This window comes from Condylura cristata, unplaced genomic scaffold, assembly GCF_000260355.1.
Source record: "Condylura cristata isolate star-nosed mole 26May11 unplaced genomic scaffold, ConCri1.0 scaffold00011, whole genome shotgun sequence".
Taxonomy (NCBI): Eukaryota; Metazoa; Chordata; class Mammalia; order Eulipotyphla; family Talpidae; genus Condylura; species Condylura cristata.
Genome location: NW_004567112.1, coordinates 26700702 through 26718247, shown reverse-complemented (window position 1 = coordinate 26718247; position 17546 = coordinate 26700702). Strand labels below are relative to the sequence as shown.

At 46.8% G+C, this 17546-nt stretch overlaps 1 protein-coding gene across 1 annotated transcript in view; it reads left to right on the top strand.

The window, feature by feature from the left end:
• WDFY4 (WDFY family member 4) overlaps positions 1-17546 on the top strand; it is a 197140-nt gene that overhangs the window by 33527 nt on the left and 146067 nt on the right. The window contains exons 13-18 of the mRNA XM_004680667.2: positions 11054-11268; positions 12595-12689; positions 13570-13807; positions 14117-14193; positions 15228-15449; positions 16467-16645. Coding sequence (XP_004680724.1) covers positions 11054-11268; positions 12595-12689; positions 13570-13807; positions 14117-14193; positions 15228-15449; positions 16467-16645 — 1026 coding nt within the window. The remainder of the gene's footprint in view (positions 1-11053; positions 11269-12594; positions 12690-13569; positions 13808-14116; positions 14194-15227; positions 15450-16466; positions 16646-17546) is intronic.

Here is a 17546-nt window from a genome sequence, read left to right as displayed (position 1 = left end):
AGAAGAGAGACACTGCTCACAGAGCAGTGATTCTCTAGTGGGGACCAGGAGGGGCTGACTAAGTGAAGAAGCACACACAAGAAGGTGCAATTACAATTTTTGACCATAGCCTAGTGGCACAGTGGGTTAAAACAAAGCACTGCAAGCTAGCTCAGCTGCTTCAGTGAGAGTTTGATCCCCCACCCTGGAGGTGACCCACATGGTGCAGCAGACCTCTCCTGTCTTGCCTGCTGCTCCCCTCAGCAGTGTACTTCGTCAGTCTTCCTGTTCTGCTCCGCACTCTGTCTCTGGTGAATCCTCTCACTGCTCCTGTACCTCTGGCCTATATCCCAGTTCTGTATGCATGAATAAATAAATCTTAAAAACAACACCACCAACAAATTTTGGCAAGATATGAAGGGGAAAAATAAGGTGCCGAGAGAGAATAATGGGAATGTAAGTGGGGAAAGACCTAATTAAATCTGATATAGTGAAGGGGTTGTGGTCAGAGACCAGCCGCTGTAAATGCCTTAAGCATCCAGTTGATGGATAAGTTTTGACTCCTAAGTCAAACATCTTCCATCCATCCACTTCCTAAGTCTGGGGCCTTACTGTCTTTGCCTTGGCCTTCAAGACAGGGCTTGCCTGGAACATATTGGAAACTGATGCACACTGAAGATTGACACTGTGCCAGCTCATTAGTTCATCAGTAATAACAGTAGCTCTTTAAAGTACATGAGACTGTTCCCATTTCACAGGTGGGTGAAGCCCAGGTTAGTTGTGTAACTTCCTAAAGTCATGGACCGGTGAGAAATATCTGTAACTCATCCCAAGTTGAAGACCAACATGCATGTCATGAATAGGTTTCTTATCTCTGAAGCTGTCAAAGAATGCGAGATCATGGAATCTGGCTATTGTCAATTTCCCAGGCATCACCACCTCATTGCCTCTCAGGTTTCCCTCACTGATTTCATATATTGTCATGCACTTGCAGCAAGAGTGAGCAAACCAGTGGTTTGGGGAGTCCTAGCAGTCAGACAGGGCCTGGCGGATGCTTTGTGCCAAATTCCATGGCAATGATGACTGATGAAGTGACATGGAGACACTGCTGTCCCCTGCAGGCACCAAAACTCCGTGGATGAGTCTGAGCTTCAGATATATGTCAAGAATTGTCGCATGAGTGTATGGGGAAGAATTTTCGTTCATCCTGTGATGATAATTGGACTTTAAGTAGGCAAATGAGAATGCCATTTGGTAGGGTACTTTTTCTCTTCAGGTCACGATAAGTAATTTAGGAGAATTCTCGTTCTCTCTCACTGTCTCAAATATGCAGATGAAACGTGGTCACGCACCTTCTCAAGTATTTCCTGCAGTTGCCATATCAGCAGCTATTAAAAGTTGGATAATTACAGTAATTAATTTCGGGAAGGGTGGTGGGAAATCTCATAACAACAAAGAGGATAGTAAATCAAATAAGAAACGAGACCATATAAGAAATGCTGACCTCGACTGCCTGCGAGACTGCAGATTTTGAGGCAGGAATGGGAGCAGGAGTTTCAGCAGATGGCAGTGTTACTAAGAAGATGGAATGTGAGTTCCCTGTCACAGCTAGGTTTGCTGGAAGCTTCCTAGCTTTCCATCTGCTCTGATCCACTTGACATTCCTCAGCTGCTCTTCAAGTCTTGTGCAGGAGAAATTGCAAGCTTTCCAAGGTGCAGATGTCATTTCAAAAGGGGCAACTTACAAAGCAGCATACATAGGCTACCTGATTTATTGCTAGTTGTGGCTGCATTCTTCATTCTGTTGACAAGAGGTGTTTGTCCCCCTCGCCCACCCCTTTCTAAAGTGCTAGTTTTGCACACTGCTCTTGGAACCTAGCTGGCTTTTTTTTTTTTGCTTTCCGGTGTCAACACCAGTATTAACGCTGAACCGTGATATTTTACCATGACTGTTGCTGACTAAAGCACAAGTATAAGATGGAGTCCAGCTGCATTCTCTTGGAACTGAATTGACCACAGAAGAAATCGGAAGGGAGGTGTTTACCCTTTCTGGCATTCAGAAACCACAAGGATCTTGCCATAGAGATGTGGCGCTGGCAGGGCTCTGGCCAATTCTAGCCAGAATTTCTGATCCCAGGCACATTCTCTGTCTACCAGGGCTGTGGCTTTGACTTGTTAGCAAAGGTTCTTTGCTTGTCCAGGTAGCAGGTGTACCTCACAGAGCAGGAAGCCAGGTCCAATTTAGCTGAGATCGGACTCAGCCTGTGCTTCAGCAAAAGATGTGAAGCATTTATTGGTGGTCGCTGGGGATTCGGAGACAAATCTCACAAGAACTCAGTCTGAGTTTGAAGGTAGGTAGGCAGAGGAGTGAAGACAGTAAGATAGCATTCTAATGACTATAACAAGGTTTGTCTATGTTGGGGAAGAGGGGAAGGAAGTTGGGGACACTGAAGAAAGGCTTTAAAGAAAAGATACGCCCATGCAGGATCAGACAGGGTTGGGTGTGGGGAGGAGAAAAATTCAGACTCACAGAGAAGTATGCATGAATGTGCCCATTTGGGGTTACTGAATAGTTCAGTTGGGCTAGATTGGACCATGGCGGGTAGAAAGGCAGTGAGTGGAAACGGCTATTGAAATCACATCAGGCAGGGCCCTGAATACCAGTTAGGAGACCTGAACTTTGTTGGGCCACCACCCATTGTCATTGTCATTACCATCCCCGTTATTGTCACCATCAACATACCTACTATGTTAATAGAGACCTCTTACGTGAGGGAGAGTTCAGGCACCGATGACAGCAGATTTTGGTCAGATCTCAACTCTGCCACTTAACAGTCACAGAGCCATGAGAAGTTGTTTAACTACTTTGGTCCCTGACTTTCTCTGCTGTAGTATGGGGATACTTTGGTCTTCCCTGTGGCATTATTGTGAGGATTATATTAATCAGTCATGAGTGCTTAGCATTGCAGCTTGGGGTGCACAGTAGTGTAACCACAGCTTGTATGTTGTCCTAAACTATGCAGGCATTGTATCATTTAATCATAATAGTAATCCTGAAAGGTGGCTGTTAATATTTTATATTGTGTAACAATCAGGTGGCAGGGACAACATTGTTGCAAGGTGGCAGATATCCCTGGAAAAAGTTTCCTGGGTTTCCTGACTCTGTGCTAAGTTGCCTTTCCTGTAAAGAGGTGGAAGCCACTGTATATTATTGGAAAACAATGCCATGACCAGACTTAGGCTTTAGAAAGACTGTTGTTCAGTATGTTGGTCTTTGAAAGGGGGAGATGGGGAGAGGAGTTCCTGTAGACTTGACTGAATGAGTTGGACTCTAGCAGAGACTTGCTCTTGGACCCCAGCTTTCTTCCTACTAGAAGGAGGCGCACATCAAATTCTGCTGCCTTAGAAACCAACTGCCTTGTCTGATGGGACAGAAAGAAGATCAGGTGTGGGGCTATATTTGTCTGTCAACTGAATTGTGCCTTGCTTTGGGAAAGGGCACCATTTTCTGGAATGGCCTGTTTTTAAATACACTGAACTAATCATATGAGTTTCAAATGACTACAATATTGACAGCATTAATAGCTTTGCATAGCACAGGCCATTTGAAAAGAAAGCCATTTCCTCTAGCAAGGACATTAGTAAATTGGAAGCCTTGCTTTGTTAAATTATGACACATTAGAAATTCCATGCATATTCTTGAATTCTGTCTCATGCTTTTTCATACTGTATCTCATCTCTAAAATGTATCTATTATTCCTGAGCAGAAAATCTCACATCCTGATCCTATTCTCAATTAAGGTGACTTCTTAGGGCAGCCTCTTAAGCAGAGCAAATAGACTTTCTTGCATAAGGAGGAAGAGGATCGAAAGCAGGCTACAGTGTAGGCTTAGAAGTTAAAGTTTGGTGGGATGAGCTCCAGCTTCAGTTTGGTTGACCTTTCCTTTCAGACCTTTTTGCTATGTTTATTTATATCTCTTATGGAGACTACTTCCTTGTTCAGCTACTTAGATTTGGCTTACCTAGTTCACAGGGATTACAGGCTCAATGTTTTAGGGGCCAGAGAATAAAAGACATGCATCATCAAACCAGCCCTGAACAGTAGGGAGTGGTGAGGATTGTCACTAAAGGGAAGGGTAATTTTCATACCGAAAAGTACATTAATTAGGGTAAAATAAAAAAGAAGCAAAACTAAACTATTTCCCCCACTTGACACACATTAATTTGTGACCCTCATGAGACACTAAGTTCCACCCCTTGTGATTACATGACACAGTGCTAAAACCATAGGCTTCAGAGTAAAACTGGGTGGAGGTACCATTTTTCTTCTCATTAGTTTTATTACCACAGGAACTTGATGTAACCTTTTCCAGTTCCAGTGTTCTCCTAATAATTAATATTTTCCTATTGAAAAGAGTGACAGAGAATATTGTTGTAATGTACTTAGTAGTATCTGGCACATATTGCCAGGTAGATGCTATCAGGCCCCCCACTTTTGTTCTGGAATTAGCAGTTTATGTTCCTACCACTCTGGGTCACAGCATATAAAACTTTGGAAACATCCAGTGGAATGTAATACATTTTAGGTATATTTCCAACTGCTAATTTATTACTGGTTAGTTAATAATAGAGAATTGATACTGGTTATATGTTAATGTTACTTATGAATCAAAAGACTGGGTTCTCTTTTCTGCCCTTTCTGTATTTGATGAATGACTCACTAAAGCTCAAATGATAGGTGGCATAAAATTGGCAGAGGAGTTACTCAAGGGGTGACAGAGTACAGATGTGAGAGGTCCTTACCAGCTTGAGCAATGAATTCATTGAGTCAAAATTCAGCAGCGATGATCAGGTCTTTGCTAATGTTTTAATGTGTGCAAACGCTGAGTGGGAAAGGACAGAGAGACATGTGTGAGAGCCCTAGGGTGTTTGTGGCAGGTCTGTACCACTCCCAGGTACGTGGGGAAACTGCTGTATTGCCACAGTGAATCCTGCTTGGCCTATTATATACAGATAGTGCCAGCTAAAGGCAGGTGAGGATGCCACTGACCCATAAAAATAGCACATCTGTGTTTGTACAGAGGAAAATTAGGATGTTGAGGGACATGAATAAGTTGCTTGGTCAAGGGAGGAGTGGTTAACAGATCAGGGTGTGTGTCCTGGACAGAGAGGGCCGAGGACAAGAGATCTGGGCAAATGCTTGCTGGTGGTAAAATGTTGGATGGTAAAGACTAGCTAGTTAAATTGTGACAGGTTTGGGCTCAGTATAAGGACAGACTTACAAAACTGTGGAGGTAAGTGAGCGTCCCTGTTCTGGGTTTCAAACAAGGTGTTCGGTTCACGATGGAGAGAATTCAGCATCTGGAGCAAAGTTGGACCAATGACCCCAGGGTCCTGACCTCATGGCTTCGCATATACCTGAGACCCACTTGTGGCCTCTCAAGGAGGCAGAGATGACTCAACTCCTTTCGGGAAGCTTTGTGGCAAGTACCGTCTGCCAGTTACTGAACTCCTGTTTGAGGCAGAGCCGTCACTTCTTTTTTTCCAGGTTTTGAGGGATTGATGTAAGAGAGGACGCAATGACTACTCGGTGCCCAACTCATACTTTCCCAGTTTTGATTAGCTTTGTTGCACTCAGCGCTGGGCTGACTCCACTCCCCCCACTCCCCTGATCTAAGAGAGACTGCCTTGCTGCTGCATGGGCTCAGCAGGGGAAAGGCTGACCAGGCCACCTGGGACCAGCAAGTCTTAGCACCTGGGGCCAAGTAGGAGTGATCACACGATGAGGGGAGGAGTAGCCTCTGAGGGGAGCTCCTGGTTTGAGTCCTCTCCTTCCATTCACCACATACCCACCCTCAGCAAACTACAGTAGCTCTGAGTCTCAGTTCCCTCGTTTGTAAGCTGGAGTAATAATAGCATGTATCTCATGGAGATTAACTGAGGTTTCAGGGAGCTTGTGTAGGAAAGCCTGAGAAGAGTGCCGAAAAATAGTGAGTCACCCACGTGTGGCGTGGGCCCCAGCACTGGGGATGGGGCTGAGCATAAAGTCGACGTGCATGCCTGCTCTTGCGCTGGCTGCTACTGTGCGCTGTAGCCATGCAAACTGATGGCTCAGTTAGAAGGAATCTTAGTAATATTAGACGAGAAAAAGAGTATAACTAAGAGGATAATGCCCAGAAAGTACTTGTGTCCCATAAGAAAAAAATGCTTTCATAGAAGCTGTTTATAATGATTTCCAGAAACAATATACCAGAGTGGTAGGTATTGTCATTCTTCTCAATTTAAAGCTAATGAAACAGTGCCTTAGAGAAAGTAACTCATTAGCCCAAGTTTGCCTGTTAATTTAGTACCAAATCAGCATAAATTGACACTCTTACTTCTGGGTGGATGTTTGAATATCCTGTGCATGGAAGATGAAGGGAGGCGAATGTCTGTATGGAAGCTCAGAACTACATACGAGGATTTGAGGCAAATTTGCTTATGAATCTGTACACTACAGTCTTGCTCAAGGAAACTTCTCCAGACAATAGTAGATGGAAACCAGTTGACAATAAGAAACCTATTTCAAAGATACCTAATGAAAGACTAGTGTCAGCAGTTTGGCCAAAGCAATAGAAACATTCAGGGCAGGTCGGTGTCTCCCTTCCCGGGCTCCCCGAGGATGCACTAGGCACAGGTGGGAGGTTCCAGCCAGTGTGATGATGGGCCCCCAGAGCTCTTTCCTGGGCTCCATCCAATCCCACTAGCATGGAGGATGTGTGTGCCTAAGCAGGGAAGCTCCACAGATGTTGATTCCAGGCATTATGGTGTCTGCCCAGGTAGACATTTACAAGCTGATTTCCCTGGTGATGTTCTCAGAGCTGAACACAGTCTCTTTTCAGAGCAGAAGTTTGGTGCTGGGGTGATTTAGCTTGGCCAATTACTGCCCATCATCATGCCTAGTCTCTCCCTGAAAGCTCATGCTCATGGTTACTCCCTGGTTTTTGCACATTCTGTTCCCTCTTCCTGAAAGAGGTTTTCCTCTCCTGACTGGCTCTGTTTTCATGGTAATTCAACTCTTACCTGGCACATCACCTTTTCTGACCACCCTCCCGGCTCCCAGTCCTCTTTATGGCCCATATACCTCGGGCCTTTGTGCTTGCACTGAGTAGACAGCCATTGCATTGGAGGCACCAGGGAAACAAGGATGAAGAGCAGAGTTGTTGTCTTAGGCGGCAGTTTAGAGCATGCACATGTGTCTGTGGGGATGGGAGGATGTGGCATGGGGAGTGAATGGGAGACTAGTAGGAAGAGAGGGAACTTGCCAGTCACAATGCTGTGGTATTTATGGTGATTGAAGTCTGGACCCAGTGCTGCTTGGGAAAGTCAGAAGATGTTTCTTAACAAAAGGACATTCAAATAGGGGAGGATGGGAAGTGATATTGGAAAAGCCTATAAAATTTATATATAGGTATGCATGTTTATATATTTATATATAGATGTACATGGTTTTGTATGTTAAATATAAGATATATAACTTCAGATGTGCATATGAACATGTTTATATGTATTGAAGATAATATTCGAAGTTACTGTTCTAGGTTACATACATGCACACATGTATGCATATATGCACACATACACACGGTTATAGATAAATACATGCATGTATTCATAAAATATATAGATTTGGAGTAGGCATCCATGTGCATCTGGGCATTAGTTGCACATCTATACAAATGCATCAAGGAAGTCATGTGTTTAGATGTGGGTTCTACTGTGACTTGATGGTCTTTGGCCCCCCCACCCCCTAAACCAAGATTGCAAACTCCCATACAGAGGTGATAGGGGTACCACAAATGCGTGTATCAGGCTGGTGGGAGTGTTTGCAAAATAGGAAGTTTACGTCTATAAAGAGAAAACTAATTCTATTGTAAGCAAGCAAAGGTGAAAACCACAGAAACTTCTCAGATAAAGCACTTCCATGGAACCTATTTATTTATGATATCTCACAGTCTTTGATCTTAAGAGCTGAGGTCACTTGAATTGTATCTTCTTTCTTCCAAAGTTATCAATAAGGAACATTTCAAGCAATGGGGATAAGTGACTAATCCGAATTTGAGTAGCTCAATAGAAACCCTAATTCTTTCTTGGTGTATGGGGGAAATAAATGCTAGTGATCTTGATTGTTTTTTGTCTCTGTCAGGACAATGTGGTTAAAATGGAGACACACATGTGGTTTCATGTGCCCATAACCCACCCCTCAAATGCTGAGATCCCACCATCGTAGCCATCATGGGGCTCTGGAACCATCTTAATTTGGACCAGGAAAGAAAGTGGGGGGCAGAGAGATAAAGTGGAATAAACATTCATAGTGGACAAGGCTGGACTTGAAAACTCAACTGTTAAGTGAAGAAAGCAGAAAACTCCTTCAGGCTCCCCTGCAAATTGCTCTGTGATAATTTGCCTTACGGGTCCAGCTGCCAGCCAGCCTGGTGACCCTGCATGCTTACCACTGAGTCCTAATTGAACCACCACCCCCTTTCCTGCATTGGAACTAATATGCGTTAGGAAAATCAATCCATTTGTAGGGGGAGAAACCAGACTGGTTTCCTGCTACTGCTCATATTTTCACTAAAACCCCATTTTACTGGAACCAACATTGAAAAAAACAGCACATTTTATTCAAAACAAGGCAATATTGGTATTGACAGAGCTGCAGTGATAATGAGGACGATCAATTTTCTCTCCTCCATTATGGGGTATTGAGCAATTTTGGAGTAAACTTGTGGCATCATTAGGCAAGATCAGCATTTCTCCCTTTTGAAACTTTTTTCTTTCTTTTTTTTCCTTTTTTTTGCATATTTAGATTTTAAGTATTCTTCCCTGGTCAGAAAAAAAAAAAGAAAGAAAGAAAACCAAAAATCCCAAAAGTACTAAGTGAAGCACTGGTAATAAAAACTTGAGATGGTAGATAATCTTTTTAATTCTTATTAATAATATATTTTGATGCTATTTTTGCATCTCGTTTCAAACGGACTGTCTCCCTGCCCTCATCCCAAATTCAAAGAGTGCAGTCTCCCAAGTTCTAGGAGCAGGAAATCTCAAGGCTAGACTATGGAAGCTCCTTTACTGCTTTGACAAAAGTGGAAAAGAGGGAAGGTGGAGGTGAGCTTCTCAGATGCAGGAAGGAACACATAGCATGCAGAACATGGTAGGGATCAGGGATCAGGCAGTGTTCCCTGGACATAGAGCCATGATAAAGGTGCATGTGGTTGGGCTCAATGGAGGGAGGGACTGAGACGAAGGATGGTTTGGGGGAGGAAGTTGAGTGGGGAGATGCTGTCAACTGAGGTCTAACTTTAAGGTAAGTCTGTGGGGGGAGATGAAGCATGAACAGGACCACAGAGCCGAAGAATGCACTTTATTGACAGTAGTAAGTAGTAAGGGGTCTTGTGCAGATGTGTGTGTGCACACATGTATACCTATGCACATGTGTGTGGGAAAGTACTTGTGTGCATGTGCTTATATGTGTCTGCATGTGTGGGAATGTATATGGGCATATTTATGCCTCTGTGCACGAATATGGGGTTATATATCTCCGGGTAGGACAGCTCATTTTGAGGAGGAAGGCTGTCCTCCCGAGAAGGAGTACCCTTCTGTGATCAGTAGATTCACTTGAAGAAGGAGACCTTGGTGGGGTATCCTTTCCACTTTAGACACTGTCTTATAAAACAACAAAAGAGAATGTAAGAGTTTCTAAAGGAAACTCCATCTCCCAAACCATTTATAAATAGGCTTCTCCAGATGTGTGAAAGGAGAGTGTCCCATGAAATATTTTTGTAAGCCAAAATGGCATAAAGCAAAGAAGCAATTACCACCAGTTTATGTGGACATTATTAAAGCATTCCTAGACCCCCCAAATAATCTACTAAATCATACCAAATATTGCATCAAACCTTAACAGTCATGTATAGTAAAAGCAGGGATGATCTGTTAAATACACAGCCTTATGAAATCACCCCAGGAAGGGGTGAGGGGCATGCTCTCGCAGCCTCTAATAGCTGCTGCCAAACAAATGATGCTCTTTTTTCATTTCAACTTTTGTCATACAAGTGAAGAACCTCTTAAGATTTCTCTTGGCTAGTGAAAACAGGAACTGATAGTTTTTTTTTTTCATAGAAGTGAAGAGGTGTACTATGTACTTTGAAAAGCTGAAGATACTGGTTTCCTCAGAGGGCTGGGATCTCAGGGGTTGTCATTTTATGGCCAAAAAGGAAGACTGTAAAGACAATGCATTATATTTGGCTCCAATATTTGCTGATTCAACTCTATGTACTCTATTCTATGTCCTTCAAGCACATAAAGATAATAAAGTGATTTGAAACCTATTAGGGTCAGGCAAGAGGCAGCTGCCTACATGGAGAAAGTGTTTGGACACCTGGGGCTGCCGGGGAGGCTCCAGTGAGGCTTCCCACGGGAGCCGTGATGTTAACTGACCTGTGCAGAGTGTGGTTGGCTATGGAGAAATGAGAGCGGCATCTGCCCAGCCAGGAGCTCATGCAGGGTGCTTCCTGCCGACCTGCATTCTGCTGGATCTTCTAAGCCTGGAAGTAGAGCACAGTAGCGTTAAATGAGCGTGGCTAGCTGAGGCAGGGTCGGGCCGCTAGAAGGGACAGTCCCTGCCCAGTTCCAAATGCTTACCCACGGGCAGACCCCTGCCTGATGGGATCTTTCCATCTTTTGCAAGATCACATCCCTAGACTTGGAAATGTCAATGATGAACCCAGAAACTGCTTGAGCATTGCGCAGGTTGAACACCAGTTTCCGGGCAGATGAAACCTCTGGCCTACTAGCTTGCAGTTTGTTGTCAGTCATCTGCCTCTCCTGCAGCTGATGCCAGCAGCTTCAGCTTCCCAACACCCCAAGCCTGGCCTCCGGGACTTGTATGTGAGCATAGCACCCAAAAAGCCCAGAATGCTGGGCTCAGGCTGTGATGGGTACAGCCCTTTTGCCCCACTACCAATTCAAGAGAGCTATCACAGTCACCCACAAAGTATTCTGGCCTCCGTACTTACTGCCTGATTACCACTTAGCTTTCCAAGGAGATCCAGTGCTCCCTGACAAGTCACATCCAGTCCCTGGTGAAATCAGAGAAGAACCGCCAGGTGATGTGCGAGGCGGGGATGCTCAGGACGCTCATGACCTCCTGCCGCAAGGCCCTGACCAGCAGCAGCAGCCCCCTGCACTCAGGCCTCATCAGGATTTTCGAAAAGCTGGCTTCCCAGGCCATCGAACCAGATGTGTTAAGGTATGGTGTCCTGAGCCCTGCAGCCATGCTCATGGCAGGAGGAGTACCAGCTGTCTGGAACTGAGACCACAATGGGGTGGTTGGATATAAAGTGGGAGGCTTCAAGTACATGTGAGCATTGGGTCCTGAGGGCCAGCTAGATGTTCAGTAGAGCAGGAGAGGCAAGGACTGTGTGGGTGGTCTGCTCGGGCTGTCAGGGCCTGACCGCGCCTCGGATGCTGGACCGTAGGGAGATTACTGGTGCGAGCTGCTGCAGCAGGACTCCTGATAATGCAGGAGACAGAGGTGGAGCCCACTGAGCCCTGGGGTAGCCTCCCTGTGGCAGCTCCTGTGTGAAACCATAGGTTTCCAGAGAAGTGAGCAGGGAGGGGAGATGCAGAGGGCAGAGCAGACAGAGAAGACCAGAAGGTCCACAGTGGAAGACTACTTAGTGATCAGAAAATGCCATTTGTGGCAACGTGGATGGAGCTGGAAGGGATCACGCTCAGTGAAATAAGCAAGATAAATACTGGATGGTGTCACTTATATGTGGAATATAGAGAAACCAAACAAAGACTCAGACACGGACATACATTAAGAACAACTCTTGAAAGCTGTCTGTAGATCTGAGGCATCTTGGGGAGGGGAGGAGAATGAGAGGGGTGAGAACGGGTGGGAAATGGGGCAGAGCACAGTGGACTATGGTGAAGGACTGTGGGTACTTTGGTGGTAGGAGAGCAGCGGCGTCCACACCTGAGGGGAGAAATTCCGTCTGTTAAAATAATAACAAGGTCGTGCAACAATGGCACTTCATAGAAAAGTAACGCAGGAAAGAAGGAAGGACGGGGGAGGGGGACGGAAGAAAGGGAGGGAGTCAGGGAAAGAGACAGGAGAGGGAGGTGAAGGATCTGTAACCTGCAACCCACCAACACACTGGCCCAAGCGCAGAGGACAGACGAGCCAGCCAGCCAGCCAGCAGGGGCCAGTGGCCAGGACACAGCCTCTTCACCTCTGTCACACTTGGCCACTGTTTATTAAATACCATTGGAAACGACACACAAAGTATGACAATGTTATTTTCCAACAAATTCCTTTTCTTCTTAGATCACTAACTGCTTACTGGCTAAACCAACAGCACATAAACCCACCAGATATCTGGTCTGGCTGCCAGGACAGGACTGCCCCATTTTTGTATAGCTTGAGAAAAGGGGTTCCAGGCAGGGAGCAATGCAGAGAGAGTGTGTCTCGGGAGTGCTGGGTTCTAAGATCTGGGATCTCTGCTGAAGCTGGTGAAAACTTCACCTGACAGTGTCCTCACTTCATTGTCTTGTGTGTTGTAATATTCAGACAATTTCTAGGTCTTGGAATCCCACCACCTCCATCAGCTGCAGTGAAAACACTCACTTCATCTTATGTGCCCAGACGGGACTCTGGATGCTCAGGTGAGAGAGGAGAGAACAGGGTGGGTTAACCGGGATTGAATGAGAATACGCATCTCTTGTATGGGGGCATTTACAACAGCTGGGAAGCAGACAGATCTTAAAAAGGGTTTTGCATCCTGCTTAATGGAGCAAATGAGGGAAAACACAGGGATCTATGGCCTCCAGGGGAAGACCAGACCTGGCAGGAGAAGGACCACCCCACCCCCATATGGGGGGCATGTGCTAAACCCTTTGGGCATAGATCACAGGAACAATGGTATGGTAATGACATAGCCAGAGTGCCCAGTGCTTCTCCTGGGCAGTGATGCCCAGTGATGGCTTTTGCACAGCTCAGAGTGAGGGGGCCAGGGGCGCAAAGCAGAGTGTGGACATCCAAGTAGCAGGTTTGGTACCTGGGACAACCAACTTGGAGGAGAGAAAGCCAAGGACATGCTAACTGTAAGATCACAACTGGCCATCAATGTCTGTAGCCTGATTAACAAGCAATGGTGAATAGTTAGGCTTGGTCTGGTGCCCCGAGGTTGGGGTGTGAGCTTTCAAAGACATGAGCTGTTCTGACAGCAAGTGATGTCAGGGAGCCAGGACAAAGCCCCTGTCAGTGACTGCCAATGGGGCGAGCCAGAAACAGCAACAGAAAGGGATGTGTTGGGAGGGTGGGGTGGTAGTAGTATTGAGGAGGGGAGAAATTTCTAGAAGGAATACATTGTTACCATGGTTCACTGTGAACAAAATCAACAGGGGGCCTAGTTATGCCCAGGAGAGCATCCTGCAGGTGGTTAGGAAATGTTAGGTGCCGAGGTGGTGGTGTTGGGGCTGCTGTCTACTGTGGGGAAGAGTGGGAATGCTGCTCAGAGGCCCATGTCTTCTTATGCTGCATTAGGGTCACAGGCGGTGGCAGCAGAGGTCGCTGAAGGTCCAGTGGGAGCCACCCCAGATGCTAGCCCCTGCCCTGCAGCCATGCAGGCCCTCAGACCCTCTGGGGAGAAGCCGGGCTCCACCACTGCCCTGCAGACAGCACTGAGTCTCATCTCCATGACCTCTCCGCGCAACCTACAGCCGCAGAAGGCGGCCCTGGCTCCGTCGTTTGTGGAATTTGATATGTCCGTGGAAGGTTATGGGTATGACAGCCTCTCACATATTTGAGATATGCTTTATGAACTTCCCAGTGCCTCAGATGAATTATATTGATTACAAATTTGTAGTTCCTATCAGCTCTCAGCAATTAGGAGTACAAATGTCTGGGTCATGGATACCCTGGTTAACTTCTCAGGGGTAGAGTCCTGATCCATGCAAGACCAGAACGCTCTCCTGTCTCCCCTGGCTGTGGCCACACTCTGCCCATGCTCCCCCGCAGAGGACAGAGGGGAGGTATGATGGCCAGAGGCTGGCTTGAACATCCGTGATCTGAGACATTTTCCTCTTTCCAGCTGTTTGTTTATCCCGACCTTGTCTACAGTTATGGGAACCAGCACTGAATACTCTGTCTCTGGAGGGACTGGGACAGGTAGGTGCTTTTTGGGGGTGGGGATGGAAGTGGAGGTTACCTTGGTAAGCTGTCTTTACCATGCCCAGAGAACTAGTCCATAGGGAGTCTTTATGTCAGGTTTCCACATGGCTTATCAAAAGAACATGTGTCTTCCCTCGAGACCTGTGTATCTACACACTGGACACTTTCAGTTTGCCATGTCTCTCTTAGGGGAGGTGTCCTGTTCTTCCCCAGGGCCCATGACTAAGTAGAGAGGGGGTTCAGTGTGGTTCAGGGGGTGACTTATCAACTGAACATGGGTTAGATTCATTTTTTTTGGTGACTAACAAAGGCTTAAATGGACATCTTCCCCCACCATATGACTTTCTAGAGAAGAATGTGACTGTGTTGTGACTGTGTGACTGTGTTGACTGTCATTCAGAAACAGACCTGTTCTTGAGCCTTGCTATGCTGAACTGAGATGAAAACCAGGTACTATTTATCAGGAGGACCAGGGCCTGGTTTTTAGGGAAGGTTGAGCACAGATGAACTGTTGCATTCATGGCCCATCAGCACAGGACATTAAGTCTGATCCTGACCATTCAGTGTGGACAGTGAGCCCCACCTGTACTGCTGACCCCATTGTGGGGTGGGAGGGCTTGGGCCTCTTTAAATTGGTGTCTTCCCCATGCAGCACTGTTCCCTGCCACATGTAGCACAGGGTCCAGCTTTAGCTCAGTTGACCAGACCACAAAATGACAGTAGATCTCAGGGTTGTGCTCGCACTCTACTCCTGTGACCAGGCAGCAATAGAATAGCAGTGGCACAGAACTGGAGAGAGACTTTGAGGGTCTAGGTTCAAGTCCCTGTGGGAATATGACTCATTCCGGTGAGGATGGATGGAGAGACAAGAGCATCCTGCTACATGGAGTTGATGTGAAATGTGAATGAGTCACATGTAGGCACCCAGTAGGGTTTTTAGGGCCATCCTGGGCTGAATCGAACTACAGTGAGTCAGGAGGGGTTTCACTGACAGGACAAAGACTAAGCACAGGCTTGTGTTCTTACCCCAGGTGCTGCCAGGTCATTCCCTCCACCAGGGGGCCTCACCTTCTCCTGCTGGTTCCTGATCGGCAGGCATAGCAGGGTCCCTGAGGGCCACCCACTGTACTTCTTCACCCTGGTGCGCCACCTGGCCAGGACCGAGCAGCCCTTTGTCTGCTTCTCCATCAGCCTCTGCCCGGAAGACCTCTCCTTGGTTGTGTCTACAGAAGAGAAAGAGTTTCAGTCCCTAGGTAAGGTGCTGGGAGCAGGAGCTGCTTTTACCTCCACTCAGGGGAGTGGGGCTGAGTCAGAAGTTCTTGGCACAAGCATGGCTGAAATCTCTCATTTGTCTTCACCCTTTGAAATTGCTCCCTTGAGTTCCACACCTAGGCCTACATGAGTGGTTGTTGTATGTCTGCCATGGCCTGGGTACAATGGCCAGGAGATGAGGCCCGGCCCTCAGGGTGGCTGCAGAGGTGGATCAGTGGTCTTCCGGGAACATAGCTAGGCCCCGCTGAGTGGTTGCAAAGGGGACTCAGGGCTTCCCCTCACTGCGACATCTCCTTAGAAAGGTGTGAGTATGCACACAGCTGAGCCAGAGCTACTTCTCAGCCCCAAATCCAGCGGGTTGCTGGTGCTTGGCAGCAGATGGCCCGGTGGCCAAGCCTCCTTCAGTGGTGCTGGAGCCTGGTTCTGCCTCTGCCTTTCAGAGTTCAGCGTGGCTTCTAAAATCATCTGCCTCTGGTGGCCTAATGTGGCCCGAGGGGACCAAACCCAACATGTCCCAGCTCACCTGATCTTGTGTGCCCCGAGAATCTTGCTGCCTCATAGTGAAGCAGCCAAAAGATCAGAGCACGACTGGCAGCCTGACACACAGCACAGCCGCCCACCCTCCCCCCACTCCAGCCCCCCCTCAGAATGATGCCAGGGAAGGCTCACTCTGTGGAGCTGTGCTGGTACAGGTAGACCCCAGAGCCTGACTGGGATTTGGACCCACCACCTTGGGCGAGTTGCCTAACTCTCTAGGCCTCAGGATGCTAAAATGGGAATCAGGATAAAACCTCCCTTACAGGATTGTTGTGAATAGGATGCACGTTCATATTATAGCAGTCCTCTCTACAGTGTCCTGCACAAAGCAAGAGCTCGGGAATGGTCACCATTGTGATGATTTTACATGGGGTGGGGCTAGAGCGGCTGCATGGCATGATGTCCTGCTGGTTCCTGCAGCCATGGCGGCCCTGCGAGCTGGTGTTTGTGCTCTCTTCCAGATGTCATGGAACCTGAAGATGCCTCTGAGCCTTCTGCAGGACGGCAGCTTCGGGTCAGATGTGGCCCGCTGTTGGCTTGTGGTCAGTGGCATCACCTGGCTGTGGTTGTCACTAAGGAAATGAAAAGGAATTGTACCATTTCCACCTACCTGGATGGACAGGTCATTGGCTCAGCCAAGGTGAGATGGTTCCCTCCACCCACTCTTGTCTCAAACTCTTGGGCTGGCCACCCAAGAGTCATCTCTGTTAGGCTCTCTGTCTTCGTTCGGTAGTGGGGTCCAGTGAATCCCTATTGCCTTGCAGTCCAGCATACTTGGGTGAGTTCAGCATCAACAGGGCATCTTTAGAAAATAGAGTGTAGGTAACACAGCCGAGAGAAGGTAAATAAGAATGGAATAAGAACACTTGTGGAAATAATAACTTGACAGTAATGACTAAGAATAAGCATAAGAAAATATAAATCTCCACAATGAACAAATAAAACTACCCCCATGTTGAAGCATGGGTTTCTCAGGGAGGTCTGAGCAGGGTGTAAGATCCTCCTTTCTGGTGAAGGTTCTTGGTGGTTCAAATGCGTCTGTCTGATCTGTGCACACACTAAAGAGCAAGGTGCTAGTATTTACAAAGACTCCAACACAAAGACTCAGACTTAGAGCATGAAAGAGGAACAAAGGATAGCCCCTATTCAGAGAAGGTAATGGAATACAGATGTTGCTTTAGTGGGAGGAAGTGTCTCATCCTGCTGTGAAGAGACTCCTGAGGCTATGAGGTATAAAGCAGATCAAGTGAGCAGGCAGGCTTGCTGCAGAAGACACTGTCAAGGGTCCCAGAGGAGCCAGAGGGCAATTCCCAGAAGGCTATAGTGGGTAGATATGGGCAGATTCTTCCCAGGTTCCAGACAGAGCATCTCAACCTAAGTTGTATTCTGGAATTACCTGAAAATTCTTTTTCAAGTTCTGTGGCACAGGCTACATATCAGATCAATTACAGCAGAATCTCTGTGGATAGAGTAATATGGTAATGCTTTCAAAGTCTCCTGGATGATTCTAATATGTAGCCAGAATGGAGACACTTATTAAT